At 44.9% G+C, this 17,929-nt stretch overlaps 1 protein-coding gene across 1 annotated transcript; it reads right to left on the reverse strand.

Moving 5' to 3' along the window:
- Window positions 1–3,649: 3,649 nt before the first annotated feature.
- HMGN1 (high mobility group nucleosome binding domain 1) lies at window positions 3,650–17,446 on the reverse strand. The gene is made up of 8 exons (XM_046003716.1): window positions 17,359–17,446; window positions 9,421–9,741; window positions 8,635–9,128; window positions 8,263–8,295; window positions 8,147–8,176; window positions 8,015–8,065; window positions 4,942–5,070; window positions 3,650–3,880 (listed from the first exon to the last, which is right to left on the reverse strand). Exons 1-8 carry the CDS (start codon window positions 17,444–17,446, stop codon window positions 3,827–3,829), a joined length of 1,200 nt encoding a protein of 399 aa, XP_045859672.1. The 3' UTR covers window positions 3,650–3,826.
- Between the last annotated feature and the right edge of the window lie 483 nt (window positions 17,447–17,929).

Raw genomic sequence — 17,929 nt, forward strand, 5'->3', positions numbered from 1 at the left:
GAGCAGAGAGCCCGACGCGGGGCTCGATCCCAGGACCCTGAGACCACGGCCCGAGCCGAAGGCAGAGTAGGCAGAGAGGCAGGCAGAGAGAGAGGGGGAAGCAGGCTCCCCGCTGAGCAGAGAGCCTGATGCAGGGCTTGATCCCAGGACCCTGAGATCATGACCTGAGCCGAAGGCAGAGGATTTAACCCACTGAGCCAACCAGGTGCCCCCAAACACCTACTTTTTAAAATCAATGTGAAGTCAGCATCTGGAAAGTAATATAGATTCTAAAGGCTAGTTACTAGTCAGACTTTTTTTTTTAAGCAGCTTCTTGGTTCAAGGCCATCTGCATCCACCACCCAACCCTGACAAAATATGCAAAACTTCATAAATGAATGAACATTTTGGGAACAATTTTTACTACTAACGTACACTTTTGCTTCCTGTGTATTGTTTTCCTACTTACACGTTATTTTTAAAACTATCCAGCCTTATTTACTTCAAAATACTATGGATGGCCAAGAGTAGCAAGGGTTTGATGGCTATTGGGATTGGCTGACTCAGACATGAGAGTTCAGTATACTGTGAAACTTTTGAGTATATCCATAAGGGGGAAAAACCCAACTGCCTGTAATGGCCAAATTATGGCATAGCCACACCAATTATTAAGCAAATACTAAACCATTTTACAAATAAAGAACACCCAAGCACACCTGAAAATGTCAACATATCTAAAATAATTACTTCTAGGGACACCTGGGTGGCTCGCCTAGTAAATGAATTATGGTTGTTATTGGCTTTGCATTTCCTGTTTTTTTCCCCAGTGAGTATAAATTGGTCCTGAACTTCAATTACATACATACACATGCATTTCTCTTCCCGGTACCAGCTCAGTCTCCTTAATTCTTGTCCCTATGCCCACAAGCATTTCCTCACACACTTCCCAATCAGGGCTACGAGCCTGTTTTCTCTGGGGCCTCCATGCTCAGCATGAGTCTTGGTACTAGGCACCAGGTTCTAGGACTATTAGTTGTCTGATTAACCCACATTTGGAAGGTCAAATCCAGCCTCTGACAAGCCAAGGGAGTGAAAGATTCTTATTTATTGGTTTTGCTAGTTAACAGATTTAGAGTCTGATTTGTTTGCATCATTATCTTCCCTGTCCTTTTAAGATGTCTGATGCCCATTCAAGCACTCTTACCGTTCAGTTCTCATTGCCTCAAACTCTTTGTTTAAAGACAATTTTTCAGAGGCAATGAGCCTAGAAAACGTGCTGGCTCAGCTGGTAGAGCATCCGACTCTCGATCTTGGGGTTGTGAGAGCCCCGTGTTGTGTGTAGAGATTACTTAGAACGTCAAGGGAAAAAATATACCTCAAGTGGTTTATTTTCTTATAAACTGTTTTCCTTTAATAGCTGAAGAAAACATCTAGGTGAGGGTTCTTCTAAGAGTAATGCTCAAGGCAAGTAGGACCTACAAGTACCTCCATTCCCATTTTCTACAAAAAAACCCCATCTCTTTTAGGTACGTATAAGAAAAACAAAACCAACCTTGTTATACTATTTTTTAGAGAACTAGTAAATCTCTTTATTACTAGCAATAAATTCAGAACAATCAAGAAAACCTTGTGACTGTAAACAATGATCATGGTGACGTTCCTTCGGGTACTGAGGGTTGGGTAGTACAGATGAACACAGCCAAGTTAAAGGGGTAAAAGTCTCAATTTCTTCCCATTGGTTCTTAGGTACCACTTTTAGCTGCTACCAAAAAGAAGTGCTAGAGAAATTCTGGTAAAATAAAACTGTATAAAGTATCCATACCCAAGGGGGGAGGTTTTCAGTTCAATGCTTCAATTAACATATCCAAAACCCCCATGCTGTCCGTACTTACAAATTAAGAGAAAAATCTGTATTTATCATGGTTCCACGCCCTCCACAGTGTAACCACCACCAGGAACTGGAAAACATGGCTCCCAGCCTCTTCCTGTTCCCTAGGGGTCACCATGGCCCACCTTTGGGAATTAGTTCAACCCAAGTCAGCATCCTTTCCCCACAGACATCCTGTTTTACTGGAGATGCCACATTCCACCACCTCCGTAGTAAGTCTGTGCAAAGCGGCCATTCCTGTGGTCCTCTTTGCAGAGTTGTGATCCCTCAGGACTCCTGTTTCTAGAGCATTCTTACTCCCCACCCACAAACCATTCCAGCGCAAAATAACATTTTTAAGTGTAGTGAAATTTACAGTTTCAAGGTCTTTCCCTGTTTGTGGTAACCTTGGCCTGGTGCCTTCTCTGGCCCTGGGTCTGCATTTGCCCCATCAGTGCAGGTGTCTACCACCGCCTCTGAAGACTATTTAGATGGCAAAACGAAAGTACAGTAGGTATGAAAATCTCAAAAAGAATATGTAAACACAAACCACACTAGATGTAGTTTTGGCTTATTCAGTACTTGTAACACTGTTCAAGTATTTTAAAAAAATTGAATATTCCACTTTCAAATTTTAAGAAAACTCTGGGAAAACAAATGTGGTTATTCTTTGAATGAAATTTAAGCCAGAACTTGATCTATGTGCTTCACAAAACTTTTTCATAACTGAGTTTTTATTGGTTGTTCTGAGGATCAGTACAGACATTTTAATTTGTACACAATTCCTAACATACGTACCAAAAATCTAAAAAATCACATAGTTGTGATTCTTTTCTAAAAGTTATTCCAGTGACCTTCCAGCTTAAAATTTGGAGGCAGTTTTTCCTTAACAGTGTATCAAGTACCAAGAGATTCAAATGCTGATACACTGTTACAGTGTTAAGTCCCATTAATTCACAATTTAATATCATATACACTACATACTCCAATTTTCAATCTTGCACAGCACATTAACAGAGTTACAAGGAAAACTGGACTACCACGACCAAGATGTTACAGAGTGCACAAGAATTCTGACAGGGAGAGCCAAGATCTAGGAGTGGTTTTCTTTAGGCAACAATTCTACCAAAACAACATGGGAAAAGGAGTAATTTAAAATATTCAAGACATATTAAATGCACGACTGACTCCAAATTGCTGTTTAGTATGCTTGGAATTACAGGATATAAAAACTACCCCATCTATGGAATGTTGAGCTGACACCCAAGACAATCAAAGCCTCCCACATTCAATATCCCACTATTTTCTGGTTGTACCAAAAAATAAACAACCAGCGAATGATTTCACCTCTTAAAAAAAAGCATTTACACTTAAAAAATGGGATGAGGTGGGATTCCCTCCTTCTTAAAAATGTTTCTAGAGCTACTAAAAAACTTGCATTTACAAAATAGTTGATAAAAATATTCCTCTGGATTGTACAAGAAGGGAGACAGGGACCACTGATAAGACATGGTATGTGATATTAATCAGACTTGGCTTCTTTCTCTCCTGCTTCATCGGATGCTGGACTCTGCAAATCAAAGGAAAAGAAATAATCAAACACTTGATTTCTGTATCATTGTTATTATCTTTGAGAGCTTTAACATTTAATACAACGTAGTCTTACTTATATAGTATCATTAGGTCTTGAAAATACAGGTGATCCTCATTCTATGTAGAATCTGTATTTGTAAATTTGTCTGTTCACTAAAATTTATTTGTAACCCCCAAAATCAATACTCCTGGCACTTCCTTGGACTTAAAGTGTTTTCCTGAGTTCCTCAACATGTACACTCCCAGCTGGGGTGGCTGTTTCAGTCCTGAACTTTTGCCTTTTTTGTTTTTCAGTACCACACATTTCACATCTGTTTTGTGCTTCTTAATGATGCTGACTAGACAAGTATAATACGGTCTACTAAGTGCAAGAAAGTTGTAGTGTCCCTAGTGGAGAAAATACACGTGTCGCAGAGCTTCATTCAGGCATGAGTTACGGTGCTGTCAATGAAAACACCTAAAATAAGTCAATAGGTCAGTGGAAATGTGACCAGGGTTCCACAAAAATCTAACCCTTTATTTCCTCCTTGTGCAACTGTTCAGTACTTATACCTTCCAGAACACAATCACCATGAATAACAGGGGTGTGAGAATGTGTATTAGAAGGTCAAATTCTACCCTCATAACTAAGATTAGTAATCTCATCTTAATATCACATAATATTTGATATGTGGTTAGAACTACCAATTTAAAATAAATTCCAGTCAAACTCTACAAGTTAGAAATAAGTACTTGGTTGCTTTAAGATTTACTCTATAAATACAAAAGTTTTAAAAATACCCTGAATTATTTCTTTCCAGAGTTAACCATTATAAGATTTAAAAAAAAAAAAAGGCCTGGCTTAAGAAAACTTATTTATCAAAACTTGGAGCCTACTTGTTTAAGAAAAATTGTCTTCTTTTCACAACTTAAAAGGATAAAAAAGATTAAGGACATCAAGTCCTTTTATTTGCTTGGTCTAAGTTATTTAGTCCTAAACAGCCACTTTTAAGAAAATTGGACTTCCTTTTAAAAAATGAAATGGGAAAAATCCGCCAAATAAGGAATGGATTCAAAACATTTCTGAACATCGAGAAAAGCAAGATCACAACAGTTCTACAGATCACACGCGTGCACACACACACAAAGCCTGTTTCTTTAAACAAAGTACCAAAGTTCCAAGTCAAAGAAAAAGGAGTAACAGATCATTTAGCAAATTAAATCCTTTTAAAAATCCACACAAGTAATTATATTAATGAACCCTCTGTAAACATGCATAGTGGATCTGTTACTGGTGAAATTCTAAGCATATTAAAATTTCTTGTTCATTTAAAGAAAAAGCAATCAACATACATATTTCCAAATATGATCTAATTCATAAAAACCACCTCTCTATTCACCTGGGAGTTGCTGTACAAAGCTTTTGTATTCTGATGAACAAAGACTGCCTTAATCTGCTCTATAAAGATATGTAACTTATTATCTACTGTTCAGAGTCCAAATCAACAACACACACTTCTGACCTCCTCATTTTTGGTTTCTCCGTTTTCTGCAGGTAAGTCTTCTTTCGTTTCTTGGTTAGCCACTTCGGCCTGTTTTCCCTTTGCTCCCCTTTTCCCCTTTGTTTGCACTTTTTTGTCTGAAGATTTATCCTAGGATACAGTAAGAGTATATTTTAAGCATAAACTCAGCACTTACAGTTTTCTCACCTGCTAGAGTGTCCCCAACAGCTGCCATGTTAACGCTAGCTTGCACAGCAGCCTGAGTCACAGGACACCTCTTTTCCAGAAGACACCTGAAAGTCCATCCCCACTCGTCAGGATGACAGCATACGCCCGAACTGTAACAGTACTCGCGTTATCAAGCCTCATTAGACTTACCTTGAGTAAACCTAAAGCCCGAGACACACTGCTCCCCCCACCTGCTCAATCACCCACTACTCTCTCAAGCTGCACATGACGGAACCAATGAGGGGAAGAGTAGTTGGAGGAAATCTCTTTCCACTGTAACCCTACCTGTCCCCAAAGTTCTCGTAAGCCTGAATAATAATCAAATTGTCAAATAATCACTGTCCTGACAAGACATTCATCCTCACAGTGAGACCATTCACCTGAAAACAGCACCATGCGGGAATGGTCAGGTTGACTATCCTGCTACAGCTAATCCCTTGATACCACGTAATGAGGAGCTAAAAGGATCAATTTTGAGTTTATCGTTTTCATTTACATGTTGGAAGAATCTGAAAAGCACACATATTAGTACAATGATAAAAGACGTTCAAAATTTAAGCCACGATTAAGCAACATAAGAGTGTTTTTGGATACCATCCATCAATGGTGAAGAAGTTTAAACACTTAATATTTATTTCTTGTAAATAAAAAAAATATAGCCACAGCTAAATGAAGTCAGGTCACCAGTGGGTTCTACAAAGACCCCTATCAGTACTTGAGTTAAACAGCCACAAAGACATGCAGGTAGATCTCACACTTCAATGCTGGGGGGGGGGGGGGGGGCGGGCAGTGTGACGTATTCTGAACCAATGATGGCTTTCCATATACAAAGACAACACGACAGCTACTAACAATACACATTGTTTAGAATGACTCATAAATTATTATTTTTTAGTGAGCTCTACACCTAATGTGGGACTCAAATTTGCAACCCCGAGATCGAGAGTTGCATGCTTTACTGAGCCAGCCAGGCGCCCCAGAATAAACTACAAATTACGAAAACAAACATCTGGGATAGCACTCCTCACACAATGGTATCATGAAATGTCACAATCACCTCTGTAGATGTTCTTCTATAATCTGATTTCTTCAGATTTCTCATTAGTATTCTAACCACTATGGTGATAGCATAAAAATGTAAATCCTTAAATATGAAAACAAAATACCCAACAACCTGGACGAAGTAATACCACTTTTAATAACAGGAACGATAGATGAAAAAAAGTAAATCCATGTTTTCCCAACATGTGTTTATTTCAGTCCCAAAATACTTCTAAGGAAATTATACAAGTCATAATCTCATAGTGGTGTATATGTATATATATACTTTAAATACAGCGCATCTACACCGTAATCAATAAATATCAAAAATTTACCTTCCATTAAGGCTTTAAATCAGATTGGTTATGAAGGGTGTACTACAGAAACTCAGGTAAAACAAAGCCCCCCACTCCACACTTTTCCTTTGGCAACACTGAGTTGACAAATTTGCTCCTCAAGGAACACTGACATGTAGACTCACCTACTGGCCTCTCAGAAAAAGAAATGCATTGATTACACCTGATCCCAAACCCAACCGAGGATAAAAATCACAGTATTTTCATTAGAAAAAGTTTTGGGGGCAAATCAAAATATAGGAAGTGGTAAATAATGAAAAAAGATTTAAGAGGGAAGCAGGCACAGTACTTCATCCAATGGTTTTATTATAAAAACCCAAAGCTGGATAATAATAGCACATACCTCATTCCATCATTATGCAACAAGATCTGCTGTTTTTTTGGCCTTCATGAAAAGTTCCTGTTTTACTTAACTTTAAAGAGTTAAGTAAATTCTTAATTCCTTATCTTTTGTTGTGAGAACTTAACGTACTACGCTATACCTTTGAATAAGAAAAAAAAAAAAAAGACTTTCTCCTTAAAAAACAAAAAAAAACCTTTGAGACTTTGACATTCATTGCTGCATGTTTAAAATAAGTAACTGGAAACAAGGTCTTTGATTATGCAGTGCTAAACTCTACCTGTACTTTCGGAAAAGGGGTCGAACACCAAACGCTCACTCAAGTTTTAGGTGCGCAGAAATTATTCACAACCCGAATTTCCCCTTAAGACCGTGAGAGCTTTGCAGAGGACAGTTTCAGGGCTACACCCCAAATCAGAATTACCGTGGTTTACATACACTTCGCTTTCCCAACTGACGTTTTCAAGCATTACACGTAAATGCAAGAACAACTTCATGTCAAAGACCTTCGATGTGAACCGCGCGATCGTCAATCTGCTGCAGGGAAACAACGCTAACTGCGATTAGGGTTAACTCCGAGTTTTTAGTATAAGACGATGGACAATGTTTCTGTTTTGTCCTGTTACACACACTCACAGAACAGACCGACACAATACCTGCCCCAGTGCGCTCTCCGAGGAGAGCTCCATCCGCAAGAACCCGCACAGCGGTCGCGGCCCCGGGGGTCGGGCGGGAGACCCAGCACGAGGACACACCCACCCGGGAAGCCCTCACCCGGACGCGCACGCGAGCCCCGGCGGCTCCGGGCGCGGCACAGGGGTCCTTTCGGCCGTGTCCAGTCCCCCCAGGTGTGCAGCACCAGGAACAGGACACGCTATCGCGCACACCCCCGAGGACCGCACACCGAAGTCGGACACGCGCGGCTGCGGTACCGAATCCGAACGGGAAACCAGGAGACCCTCGCACGTTTAAAGCGAGGAAGCCATCGGACCGACACCTCGGGGTCAAGACCTCGGCCGCAAACCGCGTCGCCGGGACGCGGCTCTCCCGGCGGAAAAAGGCCCGCGTCAGGGCTCTGACGGCCCCGCGGCACTTCCCGCACTCCCGGTGCCCCGAGCGCGGAGCCTACCTTTGCGGCCGCCTTCTTGGGCTTCGCTTCCACTTTCGCAGGCGCGGGCTTCTGAAAGGCAAGGGCAGCGCTGAGCGTCCCGCGGGCACGACCGCGCGGGGAGGACGGGGCTCCGGGGCTCGCGCTACTTACCGCGGACAACCGCGCCGACCTCCTCTTGGGCTTTAGGGGAGAGAAGGAGAAAGAGCGACGCGTGAGGGACGAAGCGCCCCCGGGACCCTCCCCCCGGCGGCGGCGCGGGCTCTTACCTCCTCCTTCGCCGCGCCCTCGGCGGAGCTCACCTGCAGACGGAAGCACACGCGCGAGTGGCCGCAGCCCGCAAACAAAAGTGCCCGCGCGCCCCGCGCCCGCCCGCCCGCCCGAACAATGCCCGGCCGCGTGACGTCACGGCTTCCCGCCGCCGCGTTCGAATCTCCCACCCGGCTCCTCCGCCGCCGAACGTTCCAGAACGCCGCGCCCGGCCCGCCACGCGCGCGCAGCCCCGCCCGCCCGCCCGCTGCGGGTCCCGGGGCGTGTCGGGCCCTGCGCCGCCGTCAGCGCAGCAGGACTCGGGCCTCGCGGGGCGGCCGCGGCGGGCCGGGTGGCGGAGGGCGCGCGTGCGGGCCGCGGCCGCCGCTCACCTTCCTCTTGGGCATCGTGGCGGCGGGGCGGGCGCGGGCCGGGTGCCTGCGGGCCGCGGCGCGCCGAGAGCCTTCGCGAAGCTGGGCTGCCTGGCCGCTACCGCTCCTCCCGCCGCCCGGGCTGCTGCGACCCGCCGCGGGGGCGGTGGGAAAACCGGATGGAACCGGATTGGGAGCCCGCCCCCTCCTCCCCCCTCGTCCCCCGGCCGCGAGCTCCCCCTCCCCGCCGGCCGGGCCGCCCCCCGCCCCCGCCCATTGGCTGTGGGGCCCACCGCGCCGCGGCCCGCGCCCGGAATAGGTGAGGCGGGCCGTCACTCGACGACTGCGCCCCGCCCCCGCGCCCCCTCCCCCGCCCGCTGTCTCGCGGGGCCCCAGACCCAGGCGAGGGGGCGGAGCCCCAGAGGCCACTCTCACCTCACGGTAGTTTGTTTGAAGCCGAGCCGCAAAGTGCGGTCTGCAAGCCGATTGGCGGAGTCCTGCCACGTGGTAGCCGGCTGACCCCACCCACAACCTCCCTGGTTACCTGGGCACCCCAGTGCCCAGAGAGCCTCAGGGACGGAGTTCTGCCTTTCTGGAGTGAGTTGGGGTGGGACATTTATCGTTGCCGTAATAAACGGGGAAGGGAGAGACAATGGATTCAAGTACGAGCCAACTGCTCCCTTCTCAAGCAGCAAGAAAGTCTCTATCTATGCGCCCCAGCTTCGCAGGCCTTCGGGAAGCAGGTCCTAGTGCGCAGGCGCCAGAGGGGAGGTCGTGGGAAGGAAAGCTAGCGCGCGGGCTCAGCGCCGGGAGCTACTGCGCAGGCGCGGTTCTTTGCGACGTTCTCGAACTCGCGGCTGTCCCGGCTCCGCTCTACGCTGCGTGGTTGCTGTGGGTCACCCTTTGTGTCGCCGCCTTTAAATGTTCTGTTCCTTGAGGGGTCGGGTCCCCACCGTCCGTCCCCAGGACGTGTCCTTTCGCAGACCCCTGGGCGGGCTGATGTTTCCTGCGTTGAAGTGAAGCGGGAAGCACGCCCACCCGCCCCAGCCCGTTTTTGCTCACCTAAGCACCTTTCTAAAGTGGAAAAGGGCCTCAGGCTGGTGGTGGTGGGGCGGGGGCGAAGGTGAGCTAGGAACCAGGGCGATCGCACGTTACCCAGTTTCTTTAATGAGGAAGAAAATCACGTTTAAAGGGACGAGTTGTATGGGCTTACAGGTTTTTCATCAAAATTGTCCGCTGGAATTCTTGGAAAGAAGGAAACGTTGGAATACTTTGCGTCCAAAAGATAGGAAACAGATCAAGTGTCCCTTATATGAGAGGCCCGGATAAACTGTGGAACCTTCGGATATGTGATAGTGAGCTACAACAGAGAAGGATGAGGCAGCTCTTCACTGAGGAAGTGAATTTCGAAGACCGCTGCTCAGGTGTTGCACCTCCCCAACTCAATAACTAGCGTCTTCCCTGCTCATTCATGGAAGTCTGAAGTCCTAGAGTGGCTTATAAAGCCCGCTGCAGTTGGCCCAGTTCAATGATTTTCATCGCGGCTCCTCCTGCTTCACTACTTTCCCGTTCTCAACCAGGCCAGGCACACCCTGCTTCTCCGGGCATTTGCACCTGCTGTTCCTTCTGCCTCAGACCAGTGTGGCTCTCTTCCTCCTTCGGGTCTTAGCACAGATTTCACCCTCTCAGTGAGGCCTGCCCTGACCTTTCGGTTTAGCATGGCAACTCCCTATCTCTGCCTTATTTTCTAGATGGTGCCTACTGAATACGTAGCTATATTGAGAATAAAGTTATACATTCCTTGTGTAACTCGGGAAGAAATCACAAGGAAGTGGTGCCAGGAGTTGCTTCTGTGGAGAACAACTGGGAGCGGGGGAAGATTAAAATTTATCCTTTTTTCTTTATTTCCACACTCCTATCTGTGTTTCAAAAAAAAAAAAAAAATCAGAGTGACCGAGTTTGTGGCACATGTGTTTAGGCCCTGGTAGAGAGACAGCAGACAGGACATGTATGGCAAGGCCTCTGGGTGGTAGTTTAGAGGAGAGACAAGGTACCCAAATTGTCCTAGCAAGGGAAAGGGGAGGCCACAGGCAGAGGGACAGCACAGACCAGGGCATGCAGAGGTACTAAAATGTGATGGTTCTCCAGGGCCTGCCAAATGGCAGTGATGGATAAATGGAGAATGAACAGTGACAGGAGGCAAAACGAGAAAGGCAACCTGCAGAAGTATTTGATGCCAGGCTAAGGGGTTTGGCCATTATCCAAGGAGACACTGTGAGGTCTTAAGAAGGGAACGGTGGGCTGAGATCTGAAATTACCTTATAAAGAACTTTCTCCCTTGACAATTAAAGATGTAGTGATCCAGAGGTGACAAACTGGTGGACTATGATGTTTGCTTTGGACCAGATTATTTTTTTAGTTGGCCAATATAAGCATATGGAACAACTGGAACTCAACAGGAAAACCACTGGCAACATATTTTAAGGTAAGCAAGTACTCTATGACCCAGTAATTCATTCCTAGAAATGTACCCAACAAAATTGTTTACATCTGCTCACCAGAAGACATGAAGTAGAGTATTCACAGCTGACCAATTTTCACAGGCCCCACCAGCGGCAACCTAAATGCCCATCAACAGGAGAGTGGGTGGATGAATGGAAGACTCAGCCACGACAAAGAACTACCTACAGTTACACACAACAGTGTGCGTGAGTCTCACAAATACAGTGTGGAGAGCAAGATGCCAAATCCAAAAGAACACAAAGTGCGATTCCATAGGCAGACAAACGAATCTAGTCTGTTAGAAGTCAGGATAGTAGTGCCTCTTTGGGGGTGGGGTAGGGAGCTAGTGACTGGGTGAGAGAGACTAGGGGGCTGGTCATGCTCTGTTTCTTGATCTGGATGTTAGTTGCACTGTTGTGTTCATTTTGTGAATATCTTTTAAAATCTTTTTGTTGCAAGTCCCTCTCTTATTTATTTTTATGTTTATTAAGACTTTATTTATTTATTTGGGAGAGAGGGAGAGGGAGAGCAGAGCCTACACAGGGCTTGATTACATGACATGAGCCAAAACCAAGAGTTGGACACTTAACCAACTGAGCCACCCAGGTGCCCCAACACTTTGTGAATATTAATTGAGCTGTGCACGTAGGCATACATTTCTGGATATATAGGAGCAATGAAGTTTTCAATTTTTTTAAAGCAACTTGTCAAAATCAGATGATTTCTTCAGCAACGTGTCAAAATCAGATGGTTTCACATACAGACTCAGCTCTTCAACTTCTCCCAGGTTCCTTCGTGTGTACATCCCACGTGCTTCACTTGACCTTGTAACTTGTAAACAGGCACTTTGTCCAGTTTGCCAGGGTCCTAGGCCTGCCATTTTTTCTCACTCATATTTTCTGCATAGCCTCTAAAGACATTTCAATTTGTGATGCCTGTGTATAAACATGGGTAATTATAGACACCACTTTTTATATTTCCATTTATTTTTGGAAGAAATATTTATGCGCTTCAAAATTCTAAGGGTAAAAGTTTATTTGCAGAGAAATCCCTGTTCTACTTCTGCACTCCTATATACCAGTTCTCCCATGGAGAAAACAATGCTGCTCTTTGTGTACCCTTCCAGAAATATTTTGTGCATGTACAAGCAGGTGAATCTATTCTTTCTGTCCCTCTTGTTTTCTCCTGTTTGGCACCTTGCATTTTTCACTTAATGGAGTCTGTTTCCTATTGGCACTTACCAGATTTCTCTTTTTTACCGCTAAATTGTATTCCACTGTATAGATACACTGAACATTTTTACACCAATTCCCTATTGATTTGACTTGCAAGTAGTGTCCAGTCTTTCGCTCCTTCAAAAGATGCTGCAACATATAACCATGTACATATATGTGCTTTTCCTATAAAACTGGAAAGCTGGTCCCACTTTGTGCTAAACCTAAACACACACCCAACACAGGCACTAGAACTAGGCAGTGCTTGACCAAAGTTAGAATCGATGCTGGATGATCCAATCGATGTTGGTAACCACATGGAAACAGCATTTTAAAAATTCCTCCCGAACCCTCAAGATCTTTGTATACATCTGCACAAGTATCCTCACCACCACTCCACCCTGGGGTCCACATGCCCCACTTTGGAAAATCATGCAGGCTGGTTGATGGTACAGGGTGATTTAGGATTTCTAGAGAGGAGAATCTCGAGCCTAATCTAAGGCAGGATTGCGGTGATAGGCAGGGTTCTGAGGGAAATCGAGAGGGTGAAATCAATAGGAGGGGGCAGTTTGCCTTCCCCGTGTCAGGTGTCCTACGTGCTGGGGATGCAGCTGTGAACACAAGAGTCAAGCCACCTGTCCTCGTGGGGCTCTCATTCTAGCGGGAGTACAGTGAAGAAGTAAATGAGATACTATCACATAGCAATGGTGCCTTGAAGGGAGGAAAAGTGCCACAATATGGAATATGCTAGAGGTATGCCAAATGGGGCTGCTCTCGATGGTATAGTCAGGGAGGGCCTCTGAGGAGAGAAGTGAAGGGTAAGACATCCTGGGCCTTTGGTGTCTCTGAAGGAGAAGGCTTCAGGACAGAGGAAACAGCTAGTACAGAGGTCCAGAGGTAGAATCAGCTTTGGTGTGTTTGAAGAAGGGAAATGTGGGTAGAGAAGCAAGCAGTGGCGAGGACGTGTGAGGCAGTGAGGAAGCGATGAAGGGCTGCAGTGGGAACTGGTGTCATTGGTGTGGGCTCCCAAGTGGGGGTGAGGTCAGGATGAGAGGTTAACACATGAAGTCAGTTGTTGCCAGAAGATATGAGACTAGATGAGACCTTGTAAAGCAGTCTAGCCAACGAACGTTGGTTGTGGGGGAGATCCATAGAAGGAGGGATTTGGGATATCTTTTGTTGGAGGGGAGAACTGACAGGACTCCTCAGTGGGTCTGGGGTTAGGGAGAGGAGAGAGACTTGGCTATGAGTGATAGAAACCCAGTTAGCATCAGCAGTAAGGAAATGGACTATCTCCCATGGCGGGATGTTCTGGACTGGAAGATTCAGCAGCTTAATGTGTTATCACAGTCTAGGTTCTTTTCTCTCTTTTCTTGTACCTCTTTCCGAGTTGGCTTCATCCTTAGTTGGAAGTGGAATTGCACACCTCACAGCCAGATTTATAACAGCCAGAGAAAGAATGTCTCTTTTCCCTGAAGCCCTCTCTCAATTGCCTTTACTTCTTAGGCAGAATTGGGTCACATGCAAAGGGAATGGGACACACTTAGATCAAATCAGACCCACCCCTGGAGTTGGGGTAGGGCCGGGAGTGGAGGGAATGGATACCTGAGCAAAATAAGGGCTCTGTTAGGAAGAACAAGGAGGGCAGTGGGCTGAGAATCATGTGTGTCGACTAGGCTGTAGGCATGGGGAGCAACTCACCCAGTGAGCGATGAAAGAAGAGGTGTGCTTACCATGGAGAGGTCACATGGAGATTGTAAAGTTCACCCTACATTGACAACGTATGATGTCACTGTCCTGATGGGGCAGTGTCAGTGAGTGGTAGGACAAAAACCAGGTTGAAGTTAGAAAGGGGAGGGGAGGGGAGGGGAAGAACTGAGAACGTATCCCAGCCCCCACTGTCCACTGCTGCACCACACTGTGTCTCCAGAAGCCAGTCTCTGGGCCCATGTGTCTGGGGAGCAAAGACAGAATATAAATTGTGGCAGGTGTGAGGTGAGCGTGTGAGCAAGAGCAGATCCAAAGGAGATGACGGTCGGAACTCTGAATGCCAACTGTTCACAGCTCTGTTGGATATCTGAGCTGTGTGGAAGGGTGAGATGCAAGGGAAGCAGAGGAGAGCAAAACTGTTGAGCCCCATGCAGACCTTTTGACGACCACTATGCTGAATGAGTTGGCCAGAAATGCCAGGACACAGAGAGCCCAAAAATCGTTGTACAAGTCACCATGCAGTGTATGTTTCTAACCTGGTTGCAAACTTTATGCCTTCATCACTATATAAATTATTATGAGCTAAGATAATTGGAATTACTGTTATTCTGAGCATCCTGTTTGGTAGTCCATAGTCCTCGTTGCTATTTTAGAAAAAACACCAAGCCGGCTATAAATTGGTCTTGTTATTCTCTCCTACTCACTGCTGAGTCTTGCCTTTCCAAATATGGAAAGTAAGATTTTTCATCTGTCCTAGCTGCTGTAGCAAAATACCATAGACTAGATGGTTTATAAACAATAGACATTTATTTCTTGCAGTTCTAGAGGCTGGGAAGTTCAAGATCAAGGCTTTGGTAGTTACCATGTTTGGTGAGAACCTGCTTCCTGGTTCATAGATGGCTGTATTCTCGCTGTGTCCTCCACTGGGGAGAAAGGGGAAAGTAGCTCTCTGGGGTCTCTTTATAAGGACACTGATTCCATTCACAAGGGCTCCACTCCCATGACCTAGTCACCTCCCCAACCTTCCCCCCCAATATCATCCCAATGGGGATTAGGTTTCAACATTTGAATTTTTAAAAAAATTTTATTTGTCCGAGAGAAAGAGAGCATAAGCAGGAGAAGCAGGAGGCAGAGGGAGAAGCAGGAGGCAGAGGGAGAAGCAGGTTCCCTATTGAGCAGGGAGCCCCGTGCAGGACTCAATCCCAGGACCCTGATATCATGACCTGAGCGGAAGGTAGCCGCTCAGCTGACTGAGCCACCCAGGGGTCCTTCAACATTTGCATTTTGGGAGAACACTTTCAGTTCAGGAACACTCCCTGAATCTCTTCCTGATCACTCAGTTTCTGTGGCTTCCAAAGAGAATCACCCCCTCAAATGGACAGCCACTTCATACCATTTGAGATTTGAGCAGAAATATTCTACTCCATTGTTAAGGGGCACTTTTTATACCTGACTCTTGAGATCACATGAAAGAGTTCAAGGTTCCTCTGGCTTTTGTGAACTCTGAAGGCAGAGGCAGTGGTATAAATGTGTTCCGCTGACAACAGTTGAAGGGATGCCCTATTTGTAACCAACAGGAGGAAGCTGTTTCCTTTGGTTAGACATTGCCCCACACCTGTGGTTCGGAGTGCTGGCCAGAATAACAACCAAAAGCCAAAAAAGAAAAAAAGAGAGAAAAAAGGTGTTCTCTTAATGCTACTTTCAGATTATTCAAATACATTGGATTCTGGAACAACATGGGTTTGAACTACACAGGTCCACCCCTATGCAGATTTTTTTCAATACATAGAGTAGAGTACTATAAATGTATTTCCTCTCCCATCTGATTTTCTTAATTTTCTATTCTGTAGACTACTTGACCATAAGAGTACAGTATATAATACATATAACATACAAAATGTGTGTTAATTGGCTGTTTATTTTACTGGTAAGGTTTCGGCAACAATAGGCTACTAGTTGTTAAGTTTTTGGGGAGTCAAAAGTTATGCATGGATTTTCAACTGCATGGGAGTTAGCTCCCCTAGCCCCTGTGTTGTTCAAGGGTCTATTGTAAAAAAATGTTTTTTTCTGAGTCTTTTCTCAGAAGCATAATTTAGTAAGACTTCACTTTGATGTAATTATTAAAGAATTAAATTATTATTAAAGAAAAAAATGGGAAGGAGGGAACCTAATGTGACATTTCATTATAGCCAAATAATATAAAATGTTCTTCCGAATGTCTGAGTGTCTATTCATTTTCCTTTCCATTCAGAGAAACAAGATAAAGCATTATTAGCAAAAATAGATGAGCCTGGCTCTTGACTCCATTTTTAATTTTTCACATTTCACATTTATTTTAAAATAAAAAGCCTTGAAAGTTAATGAAAGATTTATTTAGAGATACATTTCTTCCGGACATATTCTAAAGCCTGTGAAAATTTGAGAAGTAAGTGAAATTAACTGCACTAATAATAATAATATATTTTTAAGCTACTAAATTTTGCATATTCAGAAGGGCATATAATAGAGACTTAAAAACATTTAAAAGGTTTTTGGCTCTACCGATATTTTTCTTAAATTGAAGTAAAATTCACATAACATGCAATGATTTTTTAAAAAGATTTAATTTATTTATTGGCGAGAGAGAGCAACAGTGAGAGAGCACACAAGCAGGGGGAGGGGCAGAGGGAGAGAGAAGCACACGCCCTGCTGAGCAGGGAGCCTGACTCAGGAATGGATCCCAGGACCCTAGCTAGGATCATGACCCCAGCCAAAGGCAGATGCTAAACTGACTGAGCCACCCAGGTGCCCCGCAACTAACTATTCTGAAGTATACAATCCGGTGGCATTAGTACATTTACAATGTTGTTCAACTGCTATCTAACAGTATTACATAGTATTTAACTATAAATTAAACATTTACATTTACATAAATGTTTTTTTTTAACAAGTTAAGAAACAACAAATTAGCTCAGATTACAAGCTGTCACATTTCTCTGATTATCTCCCAACACACAGGTACACATGCGTACATGTGCACACGCTCAAGACTGGTTGGATACCCAGCTACACTGAAATGCAGTTTTCCAGGAGATACTTGATACTCATTAGCTATCTTGGATCCTAAAGCAGGCTGCCAACATACAGGACACACGTGGTCTCTGGCACCTACTGAGCACCATGAGGCTATGAAATTTATGCATTTGAGGTCACTGCCTGTGCTTGATTTGTGCCAGTCACCAAAACAAACACTGCAGATTTAACTTAATTCACCCGGGGGTTGATGTACTGCTAGTTCTTGTTGGAAAGATTGTCAGTCTGCTCTTTGATTCAACCCTACATGCGACCTCTACCACCACCACCATCCCTCCCCCCACTACCACCGTCATCGTCATCTTCATCATGGTCATCGCCACCACCACCACCATCTATCACCATCACTACCATCATCACCACCACCAGCATCACCATCTTCATCACCATCACCATCATCATCACAACCACCACCATCATCAGCTTCATCACCATCACCATCATATCATCGTTACCATCATCATCATTTAGTAAAACCAAATGGGCAAAGTTAGGAGTAGGTAAGTTCAGTTTCTTCTAAATTGTAACTTCTCTATCTCCTCTGTTCTCACTATGTTGGAAATAGTTGAGGCAGTCTTTCTTTTACCTTGCTTTTCATTGCTGCCTTCTGAGTGTGCCTGTCTCAAGAGGAAGCCCCTTGCATTGGCACCTCTGAACAACTGACTCCAAGTCACTCAAGTTCTGGGCACATTTCCAGTCACTGCTGACATTCTTTTGAATCTCTGATCAAGATTTGGTTTCCATTAGAGAACTTCTTTCTTCATTCCCAGTCACAATTGGCTGAAAATTGACATAAAATCCATGAATATAGAAATTGC

The sequence above is a fragment of the Meles meles genome, chromosome 4, assembly GCF_922984935.1.
Source record: "Meles meles chromosome 4, mMelMel3.1 paternal haplotype, whole genome shotgun sequence".
Classification (NCBI taxonomy): Eukaryota; Metazoa; Chordata; class Mammalia; order Carnivora; family Mustelidae; genus Meles; species Meles meles.

Excerpts from the sequence above, each read along its gene's own strand:
- HMGN1 (XM_046003716.1), bottom strand. The coding sequence starts at position 17,446 with ATGGTGGTGGTGGTGGCGATGACCATGATGAAGATGACGATGACGGTG. Across the intron at positions 9,742-17,358 it reads GGTGGTGGTAGAGGTCGCAT|CTCACCTTCGCCCCCGCCCC; the intron begins GTAGGGTTGAAT and ends CCTGGTTCCTAG. Across the intron at positions 5,071-8,014 it reads CCAAGAAGGCGGCCGCAAAG|GATAAATCTTCAGACAAAAA; the intron begins GTAGGCTCCGCG and ends ACTGTATCCTAG.